This window comes from Schistocerca nitens, chromosome 1 (assembly GCF_023898315.1).
Source record: "Schistocerca nitens isolate TAMUIC-IGC-003100 chromosome 1, iqSchNite1.1, whole genome shotgun sequence".
NCBI lineage: Eukaryota > Metazoa > Arthropoda > Insecta > Orthoptera > Acrididae > Schistocerca > Schistocerca nitens.
The window spans coordinates 838,060,478-838,080,908 of NC_064614.1; the positions used below are offsets into that span (position 1 = coordinate 838,060,478).

Consider the following 20,431-nt stretch of genomic DNA (forward strand, 5'->3'; position numbering starts at 1 on the left):
TGAAATATTACCCCAAAAACAATATCCTCGACTACGCAGTCAGTCCGCTAAAATTATTCCGGTGCTTGGTTCAACTGTGTGTGAACGTTTTTTCTTCTGTTACTAAACTGACAGAGCCCCACGAGCGTCGCGTTAAACAGATTATTATCTGGTAACTTCATGTGTTTGATTGTATCATGAATCATAGTTCCAGAATTATTACATATTCTGAAATACACTACTGGCCATTAAAAATTGCTACACCAAGAACAAATGCAGATGATAAACGGGTATTCATTGGACAAATATATTATACTAGAATTGACATGTGATTACATTTTCACGCAATTTGGGTGCATAGATCCTGAGAAATCAGTACCCAGAACAACCACCTCTGGCCGTAATAACGGCCTTGATAACCCTGGGCATTGAGTCAAACAGAGCTTGGATGGTGTGTACAGGTACAGCTGCCCATGCAGCTTCAACACGATACCACAGTTCATCAAGAGTAGTGACTGGCGTATTGTGACGAGCCAGTTGCTCGGTCACCACTGACCAGACGTTTTCAATTGGTGAGAGATCTGGAGAATGTGCTGGCCAGGGAAGAAGTCTAACATTTTCTGTATCCAGAAAGGCCCGTACTGGATCTGCAACATCCGGTCGTGCATTATCTTGCTGAAATGTAGGGTTTCCCAGGGATCGAATGAGGGGTAGAGCCACGGGTCGGAACACATCTGAAATGTAACGTCCACTGTTCAAAGTGCCGTCAATGGGAACAAGAGGTGACCGAGACGTTTAACCAATGGCACCCGATACCATCACGCCGGATGATACGCCAGTATCGCGATGACGAATACACGCTTCGAATGTGCGTTCACCGCGATGTCGCCAAACACAGATGCGATCATCATGATAGTGTAAACAGAAACTGGATTCATCCGAAAAAATGACGTTTTGCAACTCGTGCACCCGGGTTCGTCGTTGAGTACACCATCGCAGGCACTCCTGTCTGTGATGCAGCGTCAAGGGTAACCGCAGCCACGGTCTCCGAGCTGATAGTCCATGCTGCTGCGAACGTCGTCGAACTGTTCGTGCACATGGTTGTTGTCTTGCAAACGTCCCCATCTGTTGACTCAGGGATCGAAACGTGTCTGCACGATCCGTTACAGCCATGCGGATAAGATGCCTGTCATCTCGACTGCTAGTGATACGAGGCCGTTGGGATCCAGCACGGCGTTTCGTATTACCCTCCTGAACCTACCGTTTCCATATTCTGCTAACAGTCATTGGATCCCAACCAACGCGAGCAGCAATGTCGCGATACGATAAACCGCAATCGCGATAGGCTACAATACGATCTTTATCAAAGTCGGAAACGTGATGGTACGCATTTCTCCTCCTTACACGAGGCATCACAACAACGTTTCACCGGGCAACGTCGGTCAACTGGTGTTTGTGTATGAGAAATCGGTTGGAAACTTCCCTCATGTCAGCAGGTTGTAAATGTCGCCACCGGCGCTAACCTTGTGTGAATGCTTTGAAAAGTTAATCATTTGCATATCACAGCATCTTCTTCCTGTCGGTTAAATTTCGCGTCTGTGGCACGTCGTCTTCGTGGTGTAGCACTTTAGTGGCCAGTAGTGTAGAAATATCTATAAGTTTATAAACATCACAACGCACTGTTAAATGCCTGTATATAGTGCTTTCTGTTGTTCTGCTCACCATATTAGCACTATCTAACATATTTATTTAACCTAGTAATAAAAGTAACTGCTTTGGCAGAAATATAAAAAGTTGGAAATAGACACACATGACAAACGTCTGCTTATAAAAGTAAGCTGCAGTATTCATCTCTTAGAAATAGTTGCACTACGTTGGGAACACGTCTTCCTAAGTTTTCCGAGTGTATAGCCTTCAGCAAATATTCGTCTCACTCACACACCTGCTGGGAATAGCACAGTGGTGAGGGAAGCTGGAACACTGGGTAGACTCGACTGTGCTAGCGCGCTCCCGAAAAACAGATGTTGACTTGGCCTGTGATATCCTGTTCTTACCCAGACGAATACATTCCATGTCTTGGAGCGAGGAAGGCTGACAGCAGGTGGTGGGGGCGGGGCGGCAGCTGCTGTTGTTCAAGCCCGGCGACTTCGCGGACGCGTCGAGCGGCGGCCTGGTGGAGAAGCTACTGGGACCGCGCCGAGAGTTCTTTATCCGGCTGTCCGCGCAGACCGTGGACGCCACGAGCGAGGTGCGCTCCTTCAGCCCTCAGAAGCGCCGCTGCCTCTTCGAGGATGAGCTGCAGGAACGCCTGGGGATGGACTACTCGCAGAGCGACTGCCTCGTCAGCTGCCGCATCAGGTCCATCACCACGCTGTGCCGCTGTCGGCCGTTCTACCTGCCGGACACAGGTCAGCACTTGTTCCAGTTGCCAATGGTGTACTAAACGCTTCTAAATGACCTCGAACGAGGCTGGAGAGTCTCGTTGTTACGCTCATGAAGTCCGCCTGAATAGAACAAGCACTGAAACTCCTCGTGGAAGGCTAAGCACTGGGTATGACATCACTCATCATTTCTCACAATTTGATTTTTTTTAAAGAAAATAATCACAGTTGAAAAAAGGGTAATTTGCCCCAAAGAATTCGACCAATTGTAAAATAGTTAAGAACATTACAAGTTCTAATATTATGCTTCACAATCCAATTCTTTTTAAAGGGAGCATCAAACAACTAAAATTCTTACTTGAGGCAGTGCTGAATGACAATTAGAAGAACTACAGCATTGACATATAACGCGCTGTACAAATATTAGATGCTGAATAACTTGTGAATTTAACAAAATCAAACAGGTGAAAAAACTTACAATTGTATTTAAAGCAATCCCAAGTTAACAGTGGACCCCGAAATAATTTCAGTGCAACAATATTTAAGAAAGGTCCCTTGTAAGAGAATGAATTATTTAGCAAAATGCAATTGTGTAACAAGTGTTTGAGTGAAGGGTAGTAAGTCCTTAATATCATAGGAATGCACCAGTGTTAACGATCAAGGGTTACACAGAATCTCAGTACGTGAGGTACTCTGGCACAAGTGGCTAAATGTTACGGAAGGAAAGTCGAATACAGGCATCAAAGAAGAGATTTGTAAGAGCATTAAAGGGAGCCGCCACATTTCGAAATTAGAAAATAATTGAGGAAATGAATATACAGGTTGAGTCACTGACTGTTGCCACCTAGAATACCTCCGAAAGTGTGATAGTAGCTAAAAAGTTAGTGGGACAGATGTTGCATCGGACAACGGGGGCCATAATATGACGTTAGTTTTATGTTGATAGGTGGGGTCGCGTCAGAGATATGAGGGTCAACTTTTTTTTTTAAAGTGAGATGCTATACTTTGGTACTTATTTTCTGATAGCAGCGGCTATCGAGACGAATCCAATGATGTGTAACAGTAAGGTGTTTGAAGGTCAACGAAGGTCAAAAAAGGTGGCATGAACGTCCATTTACAGAAGGTGTTCGAAGTGATGACCATTGGTATCAATGCAGTACAGCCATCTTGTTATCATGGATTGAGTGGTTTTCCTTATCACTTCGGCACTTATCGAAGCACATGCTCTGACAGTTCTCGCACGTATATCGCGCAGGTAGTAAATATTACCCGAATACGGCGTATCCATCTAACGTGCCATTGTCATGCAAACACAATTCGACGGTTTCGCAGTACAACACTAATAGGAACGGTAAGAGTAGTATCGTCGAATCGAGCGAATGTGAATGATGTATTTCTTCGAAGAACAAGTCGATATTCTTCTCATTTACAGAGAATGCCAACGAAATTCAGTGAGAGCTAGAGACTTATATGCTGAAAGATAACCTCAACGTACTCACCGTAAACGTCGTTCATTTAAATATGTGTATGATAAATTGAGGATAACTTTAACGCATCGGAAACATATCCGGCAAAGGAATGTTACTAACGAGGAAACTGGAATTGGTACTCTTGCCAGTGTGGTTCGAGATCCTTGTGTTAGTTCTCTTCAAATCGCAACGGGATCTGGCTTGAGCCAGAGTAGTGTTGTTCGTGTTCTGCATCGCCATAAATATCGTCCTTACGAAGCGGCGCGAGAGGTGCCCGTAGAGGCAAGTGACGCTGTCAGATGTCGCGCTACCCCACAAACGGCACGCCGGAGTCGCGGCAATGGACAGCCAATCCAGTGCTGGGTCCCCCGGCCCCGAAACCAAGGCGAGGGGCGCTGCCAGGAAGGAAACAGCCCAGCGACGGAATCGCCGTAGCAAGACAGGTCCAAAAAATTTTGTAAATTTGTGGTAAGATCTTATAGGACCAAACTTCTGAGGTCATCGGTTCCTAAGCTTAACCACTACTTAATCTAACTTAAACCAACGTACACTAAGGACAACACACAAACCCATGCCCGAGGGAGTACTCGAACCTCCGAAGGGGGAAGCCGCGCGAACCGTGACGGGATGCCTTGGATCACGCGGCTACACCGCGCTGCAGACAGGTCCAAATCAAACAGTAATACTGACACAATAGTCCTTCACCAAAGGAAGCACAAGATAAATAGACGCTACACCAAAGGAAGCGCAAGATAGACACCTAAGCCACTTCAATTAGATTTTATTAAATAACACATTTGTAAAAACAAAGTGAATCAACTTGCTGACCACTAAACTAGAATTCGAGTATCCATTAAATTATGTATTAAAGAAATTGATCCAGTAAAAGCTCTAAAAAGAGACAAACCAAATTTAATACAATTTGCAACACCAATTAAATTGAAAATAGTTACAATTACTTGCCCTGAGAGATAACGAGAAAGGTCAAATAGCACGTCGAAAATGTTTGGGTTTTGAGGCATGACCGTAAGGCCAGAGATGGATGCAGTCACATAAGAGAAGCTAAACGAGACCTTACCTCAGAGTCAGACAGGGCAATGTCGAGCAATTGGCCAATTTCTCTTTATTAACGGTCTCAATAAACAGCTTGAGGATCTGCCCAGGCCAAGCGTTTAAAACGTAACTAAAACTTGAACATACATGGAATGAATAACGGAGATTAAGCGCGATTTGGCACGAACTCGTTTGACATTATCACTCCGGGAGGCGAGAATATTAAACACAATGACGTGCCCGGAAACCTTTAGCTCAGTACAATAAACTTAAACACACGCGAGGTCACTATGAAGGACACTGATCACGAGTTGCAGAGGAGGTTTTACAAATTATTTGCTTAGAATGACAAAGACTTTAATAGAGGAATAACTACAAATGTAAAACCTTAAGGTTGTACTGAAACTGACATTAGCATTAATATGATGCCGGGGAACAGTACGACGCAAGAGAAAGGCAGAGACGCCTACCGTAAAACAACTCGCGTCATCCGATTGAGCGTCTCGCCAAATCTATGAGCAATCTGTAAACTCTATCAGGAGGCGCACGGCGTCCAAGTTAATTCAGCGTACACCGCCAGGTATGCCGTGGGCTGATCCACTTAGTGCATGAATAGATTGTACCAGGAAAACACCTTTCCAAACACCGAGCTTTCTAGATTCCCCATAGATCAATCTTCCACCTTACCGGGTACAGCGTACAAGGCAACATACTATTTCAATACAAGCCTTCTCTCCCTCTCCCCGGAGAGACCGGTCTTTTACTGGATTTGAAGATCACCGCAAAACCCGCAACGGCGTGCAGTCGCGTTACCTCGCGGCGCGCCAGAACGGTGAATTCACGCCAGTAGGCCGCGTAGCAGATATCGATACGAGCCAGCATGGCTCAACCTCCCCCACTCAAACCGGAAGTCCCCCTCCCCCCATTTTCTGAGTAGAGGCGAGGAACATTATCTCGCCTGCTTAACCTGGGCAACGTGGACACTGGGAGCCCTACCGGTAGCGGGATTACGAAGCAACAGGTTAACTCGACTCAGTACCCTCATAATTGAACAAGGCCCTATAAATCGCGGTGCGAGTTTTGTTTTTGAAATACCGCCTTCCGTTCCTCCACCGACATTAAAATTACGGACAAGTACATTATCGCCTACTTTAGCTTGAAAAGGTTGCCTCCCTCGATTGTAACGCCTCTGTCGTCGATGAGCTAACTTTATATTCCTTGTGCCCCTATTCCAGTTCTATCTAACGTATGGGAGCGATGTTGTCAGGCAAAAAATCATGTTCCATGAATTTGCTAAGGGAGAATTACGAGGATAGGCAAACATAATATCAACAGGCAGAGCCCTGGAAGCGTCATTCTGATCGGAGTTGAAAGCAAAATTAATCCAAGGAAGATAGCCGTCCCACTTTGTCTGAGACTTGGCGTGGTAAATAGTAAGCGCGGCCTTCAAGTTCCTGTTCACTCTTTCGGCGAAGGATCGTTGAGAATAGTAGGGGGTGGTGGTAATGTGCTTAGCGGCATTACCAAAACAGAAGAGCTTAAACTCCTTGGACGTAAAGCCGAGAGTGCTATTATTGGCTAGAGCCTTAGGTGGTCCAAACGAGAAGAAGACAGATGATGGACGGTAACGGAAGCGGTAACACCCCTAATAGCGACAAGCCAAACGAATCGGGAGAAGGCGTCGACCACAACCGATATGAAACGATCCCCCCCCCCCCCCCCCCTCCCTGGTACGGGGAAGGGGAAAGGGACCCTCGTAATCGATAAATAATTTGTCAGCAGGATGCTGCTCCCTCTCGGATTGCAAAAGCCCCTTGCGTGAGCTATGACTGAGTTTACCTATCTTGCACCACTTGCACTCACCGAATAACCGACGGATATCCTTATACAATGACGGCCACATCACAGCTGCTGCATATTATAAACTCCTAAATGACCTTCCAGCAATGAATCATAAAAATAACGCAACACCGAATGAACGAGCAAATTTTTACGTCAGCGGGTTTTCCGACCTCCTCACAAACTATGTCCTTCCTTAACAAAGAACCTGGCACTTACTTCCCACCAAGAGCCGCTTCCTAATAGGCACCAAATGAAAGTCCTAATGTTGCTTGGATTTAAAATCGCCGAAAAGCTCAGGTACCTCAGCCAAATTACTACAAACAGAAGCCTCTGACGGTAACGAGAGCTTTCCTGCTTCCTCAATACCTTCGTGCAACATATGACTAAGAACATCTGTGACCTAGTTATCAGAGCCCTTAATATGATCAACCCGGAAATGGAAGGCAGTTATGCGATCCGCCCATACAACAATTCTACCTGTCTTTCTAGACCTCGCCGAAACCCAGCTCAAGGCTTTGTTATCTGTCTCTAGATCGAATTCTCTGTGCTCGAATTAGAATCTAAGCATCTCGAGGGCGAACAGGACAGCCAAGGCCTCACACGCATAGATGGATTATTTGAGTTGGCAACTGTTAACTTCCTCAGACCGTAAGGAAGTGGGAGTCTCTCCCCACAGTCCCCCTGCAGGAGCACAGCCGCGACGTCAGCTTTAGACGCATCGTTCTGGACAATAAACCTTTTGTCAAAGAGAGGATTGGCTGGCACAGGAGAATTTTGAAAGGCAGTCTTAACATCATCGAAAGCAGCTTGTTGGCTCTGCCCCAGACAAAGGTCTTCCTGTTTTTGCAGAGACTGTTTAGGGGAGCGTTTACTTGGGCAAAACTGGGAACGGACTTCCTGAAAAAATTGGCGGTGCCAATGAACCTGGCCACCACCTTTCAATTCTTGGGAGAGGTTCAAATGGTTCAAATGGCTCTGAGCACTATGGGACTTAACATATATGGTCATCAGTCCCCTAGAACTTAGAACTACTTAAACCTAACTAACCTAAGGACATCACACAACACCCAGTCATCACGAGGCAGAGAAAATCCCTGACCCCGCCGGGAATCGAACCCGGTAACCCGAGCGCGGGAAGCGAGAACGATACCGCGCGACCACGAGCTGCGGACTCTTGGGAGAGGAAATTTCCGGAGTTGTGTTCCTTGTCTATCCTAATTCCATCACCTAACACAACTTCCCAAAGAAGGAAATTTGCTGCCTAGCCAAAGTAATCTTTGACGGCTTAACTGACAATCTGGTTGCTCGAGACCTGAGTAATACCTACCCAAGGTGCCACAAATGGTCATCAAAAGACCGGCTATACACCATAACATCGTTCGGGAAGTTATGAACACAGCTAAATTTTAGATCGTCCAGGACATGACCTGAAAGTCTGGAGAGCACGGCTGCACCGGTAGACAACACAAAAGGCATCCAATTAAACTCATAGAGGTTCCAATCGGAACAAAATTCAGTAACATGCTTGGCATCATCTGTCAAAGGTATGTAATAAGAAGCTTGATTAGGATCAAGCATAGTAAGATAACGAGCCCCAGGAAACCAAGTTCATATGGTTCTGAGCACTATGGGACTTAACATCTGTGGTCATCAGTCCCCTAGAACTTAGAACTAGTTAAACCTAACTAACCTAAGGACATCACACACATCGATGCCCGAGGCAAGATTCGAACCTGAGACCGTAGCGGTCACACAGTTCCAGACTGAAATGCCTAGAACCGCACGGCCGGAAACCAAGTGAAACAATTGTGAAGGTCAGGGAGCAGCATCGATTCCAGAATGACTCTTTTGTTAAGTGCTCTATAATAGCTCACTGGGAGGTAATCCTTGCCTTGCCCTTCGGCATTAAAAATGTAGGAAAAGCGTAGGATGAAGTTGATGGCCCGATGACCCCATCTCGAAGAATGCCACTAATCTTTTGTTGCACTATCCTCATCTTCGGGAGGACGACGGTTCAATCCCGCGTCCGGCCATCCTGATTTAGGTTTTCCGTAATTTCCCTAAATCGCTCGAGGCAAATGCCGGGATGGTTCCTCTGAAAGGGCACGGCCGACTTCCTTCCCCGTCCTTCCCTAATCCGATGAGACCGATGACCTCGCTGTCTGGTCTCCTTCCCCAAATAACACAACCCTCATCTTCGGAGGGGACGAGAGATATGGAGCTTGACGTATTGAAATATCATCAACCGAACGAATTTTTACTGAATGTTGTGCATTAATCCCAACTGATTAAGAACGTGACCGAAGTGCCTTAAAATGCCCAATAACCACTTGGTCCCATTTCCACTAAGAAAACCAAGCTCAAACTCGAAATGTCCTATTTCAAGTGAATTAACATTGTTAGTGGTACGGCAAGAACAGAGAGCTATCCCCTCCAAATGACAAACCTTAAAGAAGGTGTTACTACTAAAATCGAGCACCAAGCCTGTTCGTTGAATAAAATCACAACAAAGAAGCAGGGTAACAAACAAGTTCTTAACCACAATTAATAGGCTAGGAAGAAATACAAATAGACGATCACCCTTGCACCCCAAACACAAGAGACAACTCCTGCCCACTCGTAACACGACGTCTCGCAAGGGAAGCATGTTGCACAAATTGCTAAATTCCAAATACCAACTGTAATTCAGCAACGAAACAGAACTCCCCGAGTCTAAAAGGTCGCAGATAGGTTCCTCGTTAGTGCGAATACGTCAATACGGAAGACAAAGATTCCTAACATCGCAATGTGCGGGGGCCCTGCCCGAAAAGGCTTAATCGAACAATCGCGCACCAAGTGATCACCCGCGCCACACCTAAAACAATGTTTACTGCGTGGAGAGTTGGGGGGGTAGCTCACGTGGGTGTCAGTTAAGGGATGAGATCTTTCCTCGGTGACGCTGTTAGTCCGCGAATCTTATTCAATTCGAAAAATGTAGTAGATTTTTGAGCGAAAACGTGAACGATCTTCCGGCCTCATTTCCTCCAAGATACATTATGTGATCAAAAGTACCCGGACATCTGGCTGAAAATGAATTATAAGGTCCTGGCGCCCTCAAATGGTTCAAATGGCTCTGAGCACTATGGGACTTAACATCTGAGGTCATCATTCCAATAGATTTACAACTACTTAAACCTATCTAACCTAAGGACACCACACACATCCATGCCCGAGGCTGGATTCGAACATGCGACCGTAGCAGTCGCGCGGTTCCGGACTGAAGCGCCTAGAACCGCTCGGCCACAACAGCCGGCCTGGTGCCCTCCATCGGTAATGCTGGAATTCAATATGGTGTTGGCCCACCCTTGGCCTTGATGACAGCTTCCAATCTCGAGGGCATACGTTCAATCAGGTGCTGGGAGGTTTCTTGGGGAATGGTAGCCCATTCTCCACGGAGTGCTGCACTGAGGAGAGGTATCGATGTCGGTCGATGAGGCCTGGCATTAAGTCGGTGTTCCAAACCATCTCAAAGGTGTACTATAGGATTCAGGTCAGGACTCTGTGCAGGCACGTTGATTACAGGGATATTATTGCCGTGTAACCACTCCGCCATAGGCCGTGCATTATGAACAGGTGCTCGATCATGTTGACAGATGCAGTCGCCATCCCTGAATTACTCTTCAATAGTGGGAAGCAAGAAGGTACTTAAAACATCAATGTGATAGTGCCACGCAAAACAACAAGGGGTGCAAGCCCCCTCCATGAAAAACACACCCACGCCATAATACCTCCGCTTCCGAATTTTACTGTTGGCACTACACGAGCTGGCACATGACGTTCACCGGGCATTTGCCATACCCACACCCTGCCATTGGATCGCCACATTGTGTACCGTGATTCATCACTCCACACAACGTTTCTTCCACTGTTCAATCGTTCAATGTTTACGCTCCTTACACCAGGCGATACGTCGTTTGGCATTTACCGTCGTGATGTGAGGCTTATGAACAGCCGTTCGACCATGAAATCAAAGTTTTCTCACCTCCCGCCTAACTGTCCTAGTACCTGCAGTGGATCCTGATGCAGTTTAGAATTCCTGTACGATGGTCTGGATAGACGTCTGCCTACACATTACGACCCTCTTCAACCATCGGCGGTCTCTGTCAGTCAACAGACGAGATCGCCTGTACGCTTTTGTGCTATACATGTCCCTTCACGTTTCCACTTCACAACGGTAGCCGTGGGCCTATTGATGTTTAGGAGTGTGGAAATCTCTCGTGCAGACGTATGATACAAGTTGCACCTAATCACCTGACCACGTTCGAAGTCCGTGAGTTCCAAGGAGCGCCCCATTCTGCTCTCTCACGATGTCTAACGACTACTGAGGTCGCTGATAAGGAGTACCTGGCAGAAGATGGCAGGACAATGCACGTAATATGGAAAACGTATGTTTTTGAGGGTGTCCGCATACTTTTGATCACATAGTGTATTTAAAACGCTATTCTGCTCCATAACTTCTATCTGTATGGCAGACACCGCAGTGGGTGCTTTGCCACCAACAATGTGCACGCTCAAGACCATTTCGATTGCGTGGCGATGACTTCTGTTCTGTACGGGCTCTCAACTCACCTAAGGTGCCCTGATCTTGCAAAATTCCGGAAAACAAACTACTCAATAGCCTTCGGGACAACAAACGAACGATAACAGATCTCGCCTAACAATTAAAAAATATATGTAAAATAATTTATTAATTGTGTGACGTGATGGGCTGTTTAAAATGGTTGAGATTTGAATTTAAATTACTTTATTAACATTGGTTGGTTAATAAAGATTAATCCTAGCAAATTTACTGTTCAGGAACTAATCTTGAAATCCGTTACATTTAAGTTACGAACTGAAATGATCTTTTGGTATTTTTGGCTCGCCTAAATATTTCTTCTCGAGCATGAGATCTTTGATTATTATTTGCAATTGTCCATACACGAGCGAGAGAATTATTTCTTACCACTTTTTAACAGTTAGTTGTAGTCCGAGTCGTGGCTCTGGATCTCGGCCAAGCACTGAAAATGAAAATCTTAAGAACTACGTCTGCTGCTGCTGCGTCAGTCGGCTGTGGAGAAAATGTTTATCATAATTTTAGCGGGCGAATTCTTCGCTTCTGCGAATTTTATGAATTACGATTGCCACGTAATGGCGTCTAGGGCTGCAGCGGTAGCTGAATCGTTGAGCTAAAAATTACTCAAAATCTTGGTATTTAAAGGAATCGGACACGAGATATGGCTCACCTCTGACAAATAAAAGTGACAATAACATTAAACTAATATATTATCAGATTAATATTACAATTGAGCTTATATTCAACTGCAGTGAACCAATATGTACGACTACCCACACGGCAGTCAAGAGAGAGAGTGTACCGATAAAAGAAGACAAATGAATACAGTCCTCCTTTACCTAAACTGTCCATTGTTAATTAATGCGTACTTTTTACTCTTTGCAATCGACAGTCTCTTCAGTATCATCAGTACTTTATATAATAATAACAATAATAATAATACCCATGAGAAAAATTATCTGCCGCCTGCGCGGTCAGTATTCGCACACAACATAATATTTTGTGTCGAGATAAAATCTCTCGTCCACTTTATTTGATTTTAAATATCACGTTCGAGTGTTTTGCAACATTTCCACTGGGGACGGCACACAGAGTGTGAAATTTGCAAGGCATTGGCATAGAGTTCAAAACTCACGATCAACCGCTATGACTGAGTTCACTACCTATTCTTTCGTTTCTGCAGCTTCCGTTATTGGAATGTCAAAACCTGAAGACATGTTCGTCCCAGAGTCACTGCTGCCCATTAAAATGAAAGTCGAATCCGCATAAACTGTACTACCTGCTTGGATATGCAAATTACTGGGTCAGACCAGGGGTGGATGTCGAGGAATAGATATAGGTGGGTGCTGAGACAGATCAAAGTAAGGAGAAACCCGCATAATATGTTCTTAAGTTTGTTTTACTTAACTTCAGATCAGTAAGTCCAGTTGTATTCCAATGGGTTTTTTATACCATTCAAAGTAGACAATAACGACTCAGATATGAGGCTAACTAGTAGGCGTTGAATGCGTTGAGTGAACTTCGCTGTCAGATTGGACTGGCGTCGGTGCGGCGTCTTCTAACGGCGGCTCGGCGGTGGCGCTAGCCTGGTGTGTCTTCGAGCCGTCCGCTGTCACTTCCGTCGCTTGCTGTGCTAGAACAGAGTTCCACATGGTATTTGTCGTAGAAGCAACTGAAACACAAAATCGTTGAGCAACACACTTATTTAATGGAAACTACAGCCTTGTTATCACACGGATTTTCCAAAAGCAATGCAGGAAAACACAGTTCGTTTAACTGAAAAACACTGTTGTTTCTTCGATCAATTTCGATGCGAAGCACGAGTGTTTGATCGTTCCTGTGAAAGCAGGTGCAGAAAACTGAAGGAAAGTTAAATAATATTTCTACGCGCTCTTCCCTTGAAGCGATCGATCTGTTAGTCTTTAGCAAGTCAGGAGCGTTTTGAATTTTTCGTTAAAGTTTTAACAAAGGTCTAAAACTAAACATCTCTTGGAAGGGAAAGCGGAGTAAGTTTTAGTGCGATAATTATTATGGCACAGCTACATGCTTATCTTTCATCTACAAAGACTTGATAGCCGAGTGTTGATCAGGGTGCCCTCCCCACGAATCAGTATGGTATACAAATTTTTCGTGTCCCACGAACGTACGAACTGCGTATTTTAAAAACTTTTCGTACAGCAGTTTCGCGAACTTCTCTGGTTTCGTGCAGGTCAGAATTACATCTGCTAATTAGGAGTCATTTCATCAACACTGTTTAGAACTGTCGGACCAAATTTCACGAATGGTTCTAACAAACGTAAGAAAACATAAGGGGATGTCTTTTACAACGCAGTAATAGTACACTGTGCTGTGAAGAAATGACAAATCTTGTTCAAATGGTTTTTTCGCTTCTCGTTCCGCATGGGATCTATTGTACTACAGATGGTACTGGCAACCGGTTTGATCGGTACTGATTATATAAACGAGATCAGAAATAGAGATGAGTACTTTCATCTGTATTGGTAAGACATATAGGAAATTATATTCTCAACTTCGGTTACACGATAAATCAGTCTAATCTAAAAGCCGTAAATTCAACTAAATACCTAGGTATTACAATTACGAACAATTTAAATTGGAAAGAACACGTAGGAAATGTTGTGGGGAAGGCTAACCAAAGGCTGCGTTTTATTGGCAGGACACTTAGGAAATGTAACAGACCTACTAAGGAGACTGCCTACACTACGCTTGTCCGTCCTCTTTTAGAATACTGCTGGGCGGAGTGGGATTCTTACCAGATAGGACTGACGGAGTACATCGAAAAATTTCAAAGAAGGGCAGCACGTTTTGTATTATCACGAAATATTGGAGAGAGTGTCACAGAAATGATACAGGATTTGGGAAGGACGTCATTAAAAAAAAAGGCGTTTTTCGTTGCGACGGAATCTTCTCACGAAATTCCAATCACCAACTTTCTCCTCCGAATGCGAAAATATTTTGTTGACACCGACCTACATAGGGCGGAACGATCACCACGATAAAATAAGGGAAATCAGAGCTCGTACGGATAGATATAGGTGTTCATTCTTTCCGCGTGCTACACGAGACTGGAATAATAGAGAATTGTGAACGTGGTTCAATGAACCCTCTACCAGGCACTTAAATGGGATTTGCAGAGTATCCATGTAGATGTAGATGTAGATGTAGAACAATGAGATTTAAAAAAAATAATGTACATGTCAAAGAGTCATACCCGTACCGCCAACACGGTAGCCGTGAGCTGTAGCCGCTGCGCTACTCTCGCCTGGAGGAAGTAATGTTGACGTTATGGGTATAGAAGGTACGCATAAAACTTCAACATCGATTTTCTCAGAAACTAGGGAGGGGCCTTCGCATGAAAAGCCGCCAGTCAGGTACTTATGATAGGCCCCTCCACAACATACCTGAGGCTCATCAAAATCCGTGATTAACAGGCCTGATGATCACCTTGTAAGATGTACGTGGACATCATGAGATATCCTGTTCCGAAACAAACTCATTCATTTTGCCTGAAACTTCTTCTGTGGGGCGATATGAGAAGTGTTGTGGATCAGACACACGTCGGGAATCAAGAGCATCTCATGACAAGTATTCGCTATGTCATCTCGTCTTATTAATCTTATTTTTGGCTGACCAGTCATTAGGCAATTCCTCCAGGGCAGTTCTCCTCCTTTCCCTTCCTTGTCCCAAGCTGCCAGTTTTCTGCTAAACCACTTGAAACAGTCCCAAAAATCTTGTGTTAGAGGCCACCTGTTGTGTATCCCGCAAATGCTATCACAGTGCCACATTCCCTGATGGTCCAACCTTCGTCGCCAGCCTGACGAATCGCCGCGTGCCTCTGACAGGCTTCCACGCTTAAATGGTATTGAATGGCGACAGGATGGTTCAACATGATCGTTACCTTTCTCAGGAAGGCGCCAGCTTAGCCAAAGGATGTGTTCTCCCAGCGCAGAATGGCAATGAGAGAACAGTCTGCCGTGCCTTTATCTAAAGAATATTTCCGGCATTTTTCATGGACTACTGGACAAAAATAAGGACAAGATGGAAGTATGTGCCACATAGAACTTGGATTCCCATCCTTTATTGGTAGTACAACTAGCACCATTATGAGCTACTTAAAACTAAAAAGTGGCGCAGTCTTCTCCCATGCTTTTCAATCTCCGCAGGGGCTATCATATGATGCTGTTGATCTAGGAACTTACTTTAGAGCATATAGAATAGGGAGTTTAGGTTATCCATAATCTCAGGGTTGTTGCTGAGACTGGAGTATTTTATTCTACGAAGGGTGTTCAATAAGTATTGCAACACATTTATTTTCTCGCCAATTTAGCTTGGAGAAATGCAGAATCTGTAGGAAGACAATGTGGAATACTCCCGCTTCAGCCCATATAGTTTCATGAAGTTCCGATAAGTGGCAGTCCTATTCGTATCCTTCAAAGTGGCGTCTGTAAAGGAGGTGCGTTCCAAGCAGAGAACCGTTATTGAGTTTCTTTTGACGAAAAACCAGAGCTTTGCAGATATACATAGGCGCTTGCAGAGTGTCTACGGAGATCTTGCAGTGAACAAAAGAACGAAGAGTCGTAGGTGAGGCGTTTATCGTGGCAACAAGGTCGCAGAAACCTGTCCGATCTCTCGCGTGCTGGCTGGCAGCTCAGAGTTGTGACTTCAGCAGTGTTGGAACGTGCGTATATTCTCATTCGAAGTGACCGACGTATCACAATCAATCACCTCGGTCCTCAACTAGGCACCTGTGTTGGTAGTGCTGACACATTCGTCCATCGGTTAGGGTACTCAGAGCTGTATGCCCGCCGGGTTCCTTGCTGCGTCACAGAAGACCATAAAGAGCATTGCAGGATCAAGTGTGTGGAACCGCTTGCACGTTATGAGGCTGACTGTGACAATTTTCTGTCGACCGCTGTCACAGCCGATGAAACATTGGTTCATCACTTGGAGCTGTAAACAAAATGGCAATCGATGGGTGGCGCCGCACTACGTCTTCTCCGAAGAAAAACTTCTGAGACGAGCCGTCAGCCGGCACAGTCATGGAGACGGTCTTCTGGGACCCTGAAGGGATTATTCTGTTTGATGTCGTCTCTCATGGTACAACGAACAACTCCGAAGTGTATTATGCTACTCTCAGAAAACTAAGGAAATGACTTCAAGCTGTTCGTCGCCACGTAAACGCAAATGAAATTTCTCTTTTTCATGACCACGCAAGGCCTCACACAAGTCTGCACAGAGGAGCTCACGAAACTTCATTGGACTGTTCTTCCTCGTCCACCGTACAGCCCGTATCCCGCACCTACCGACTTCCATCTGTGTGGCCCAATGTATTGTATGTTAACCGGGGACCTAGAAACGACGGAGAGGCTCCGTCCCCGCCGCATCCGCAGCGGTCCGCAACCCGGCGACGGCTACCGCAGTCCACCCCTCCGCCGCCCCACACCGAACCCAGGGTTATTGTGGGGTTCGCCCCCCCCCTCCCCCCGCGGGAACGTCTCACACCAGATGAGTGTAACCCCTATGTTTGCGTGGTAGAGTGGTGGTGGTGTACGCGTATGTGGAGAACTTGTTTGCGCAGCAATCGCCAACACAGTGTAGGTGAGTCTGAGTAAGGGGAAGTAGCCCGCATTCGCCGAGGCAGATGGAAAACCGCCTAAAAATCATCCAGACTGGCCGGCTCACCGGACTTCGACAGAAGTCCGCCGGGTGCTTTCGTGCCGGGGACCAGGCGCTCCTTCCCACTACGGAAAGCCGTGCGTTACACCGCTCGGCTAACTGGGCGACCCAATGAAGGATGCATGCAAGTGGATAATGTGGACGCTATTGATGAAGCAACACGATGGCAGCGACATCGACCATTAGAATGGTACATGCGGGCATAAAGGCCCTCCGAGTAAGGTGGCGTAATGCCGTCGCATTTAACGGGTATTATGTTGAAACATAAGGTTTTGTAGTCAAAAGAGTGGAAATAGTATGGTGTATTGAAATCGAGAATAAAACCAACCAGCTTTCAAAAAAAAAAAAAAAAAAAGAAAGAAAAGTATTGCTTTACTTCTTGAACGCACCTCGTACATGCAGTATTCACTGCGCTGGTCACAATTTATAACAGCACAGGAGGGCCAAGGGAGAGACTTGCGTCAAGTTGAAAATCTGAGGCAATTAATGATGCGCTCTTGGGAAGTGCAATTAATGTCATATTGTCTACAGAAGAGAGAGACCTATGTTCCACACTCACAGCGTTAGCATGTCACTGGCGATTAACGTGGCATATTTCTTGTACAGAGAATTAAACTTGAGAAGATAACGCTCCTTCGAGCATCGTTAGATGGGCACAAAACAGGTGTGACGCATAACTGATTCTACATTAATGTGGACCGCTCATCAACCCAGAGGTTGACGTGAACGTTACAGTACTTTATTAGTCAAGCTCCTATTAGTGATTTCCTTCCTCTGTTCTGAGAGCCGGTCCTTCCAGCTATTTACGGCAGAGACCTACGTTTCAGTGCGTCAGCTCATAATCTGGACATCTCACAGTGCGAGATTGTGTAGACAAGTTTCTTTGTCACCACTCTAGGTTCGTATACCAGCCTTCTGTATAATTTATAAGTCTCGAAACAAATAATATATTTCGCTCTAACACACAGAGGATCATGTTCGCATCTGTGTTTGACTCATGCAAAGTACCAAGTTTAAAGTTGAGTCATGTGCTGCGCTTCTACAAGACTTCCTTTGTGTAAACGAAATATAGCTGCATTCCATGCTCCGTTATACACTCTGCATAAATAATTGAAAACTATAAGCTATACCGCTATGCAGTTGTGACTTGCATGTGTATGTCGCTAATCAGTTATCCAACCAGGCAAAGGGGAGCTTCAGTGTAACGTGGTATCCTGTTGCTGACCTATTACGTCCTTCATCTTCGTTTAGATATTCACGTTCCCTTTAACATTCCAGACATCAACATTGCTATTATTCTCTTTTGAGATCGTTACCCTCCTTGAGATTTGGAAATAAACTGCTTTAGTGTCTACGAAATTGTCTGAAATGCTTTCACCAGTACGTATACGGCCTCTCCATCCCTTTTTTAAGGCGAAAAACACTTTTTTCGAATATTTCGCCAGATCACAGAACTTGTCTCAGATTACAGTGGAATTTCGTAGCGTGCTGATGACTGCTCAGTCACATCGAAAATAAATGTAATCCATGTCTTCTCTAGAGGCTGATACTTGAAAACTGTGTTAATCGTCCTGGAGCTGTAAAGTCTGTTTAAATAAAAACGCAGTTATCAAAATCAAGTAATAACAGCCATGATCTAATCCTTTACCTATACACATAACAAGAAAACTACATGTATTCTCACGCCACGCTTTTTACACATTACGAGGAATGCATTAAATAATATATCGAGATTTACTTGAACAATGAAAAAAATGCTTTAAATTAGGACCATACTGCTGGCAATGAACAGTGAAATTATACCAAATTAATTGTTTTCGAGTTTTGCTGTTATTTGACCAAAATAAACGATACCTTCTCTATAACGATGATCCACAGTGAAGCATATCATCATATGCTGCTTATTGCAAATAAGATGTCAGTGCCTCATTGGGTGGCACTCCATGTTTCTGATAAGAAAGCTAAAAATATGGAATGAGATTTAAGTTCTTTGTAACTCTGTTCTAAGAATTTATTCTAGTATAGTTGAAGAGATTTGGAATATACAAGGAAGATTTTAAATTTTAAATCATTCTTACAAATTAGGAGGCTTACAATCACATTTGTTGTTGGTAGATTGTAAGTTTCACATATCATCCATATAACGATTATTGGAAATATATCTTTATGTTTCGATCTTTTGCTATATACACCACATTAGTATTATACCTGATTCAGTAATTCTTGAATTTCATCTACAATCACACAAAAATATTTAGCAGCTTGTAGTACCTAATATTATGTTCCGAATTGAAACACACAACTCGTCAGTTAGGATCGAGCAACGGACTAGAAGAAAAAGAAGTAGAACAAGGAGACGAGGGAGCTTCTGCTGGTGGATCGATTGGCAAGAGGTGATACCTGTCATTAATTTTCAAACAAAGTCGATAAAATACGACATGGCTAATCCAACGAACCCAAAAAACAGATCACTTTATAAATAACGAGCCCATGTGTTTTGGTAACAGCTCATGGCTAGTGAATACACAAGCCGGTACTTGTTGTACGAGGATCTGAAGATAACGAACGAGTGATGGTCGAAACGAGTCATCTGTCAACAGATGCCGTTAATCATACCTGGCAACAAAGCTGTTAAAACATTATATCAGTGACGAAATTCTCATTTGAGACTGTATCACTTTTTCAGAATATAATTATAGATGCATAAATTTTTAAGAAAATGCTTCATACAAACTGAATGTTTTCTTTTCTGTCTATTTACTCTGAATTTCTTTGTTTATTGTTTTTTAAACGACATACTTTTAATTGTATTGTTATTGACACAGCTCGTTTCCCTTCATTTTCAGGGGAAACACGTGTGTGCAACTTGCAAGATATCGACTGCCTCACGAAATATGAAGGTAAATTGATCAATAAACTTTCATAGTCTTCCCGAGGGCGTGAAAACTGACTTAGAGAAAATTATGTGTCGCAAGATACACGGTTTGCAATACCTGTCCTTGCTTAGAAATGAGGAGATGACTGAAAAAAAAAAATACGGATTGAACGAGTACGGAATCGGTCGAGATATAGGCCTTCACGTAAGGATATACTGATACTAGACTTATTATCGCAGTTACTGAAATATTTTCAGTACCTGTATTATGTACTACAGTATATGGAAATAGTTCTTCTATAATTGTTTGTCTAGATGACCCGATGTGCGACAAATGTATTCGGTTGTAAGAAGGAGCGCAGGACCCATTATAGAACTAAAGCCTACCTCACTGATGTCAATGTTACAGAAATGTGAAATGTACTTTCTGTTCACGTGTATATCTATTCCATGGAGAGCAAACATCTGCTTTGCAGAAATCGCTATGGTTCCTGCAGGCACCGCACATGTGAATACGAATTCGTTCTGTTAATTCATTTCA

At 44.3% G+C, this 20,431-nt stretch overlaps 1 protein-coding gene across 1 annotated transcript in view; it reads left to right on the forward strand.

Moving 5' to 3' along the window:
* LOC126208398 (sodium channel protein Nach-like) overlaps positions 1-20,431 on the forward strand; it is a 239,755-nt gene that overhangs the window by 88,131 nt on the left and 131,193 nt on the right. Inside the window, exons 7-8 of the mRNA XM_049938887.1 lie at positions 2,102-2,387; positions 19,862-19,915. Of these exons, the coding sequence (XP_049794844.1) occupies positions 2,102-2,387; positions 19,862-19,915 (340 nt within the window). The remainder of the gene's footprint in view (positions 1-2,101; positions 2,388-19,861; positions 19,916-20,431) is intronic.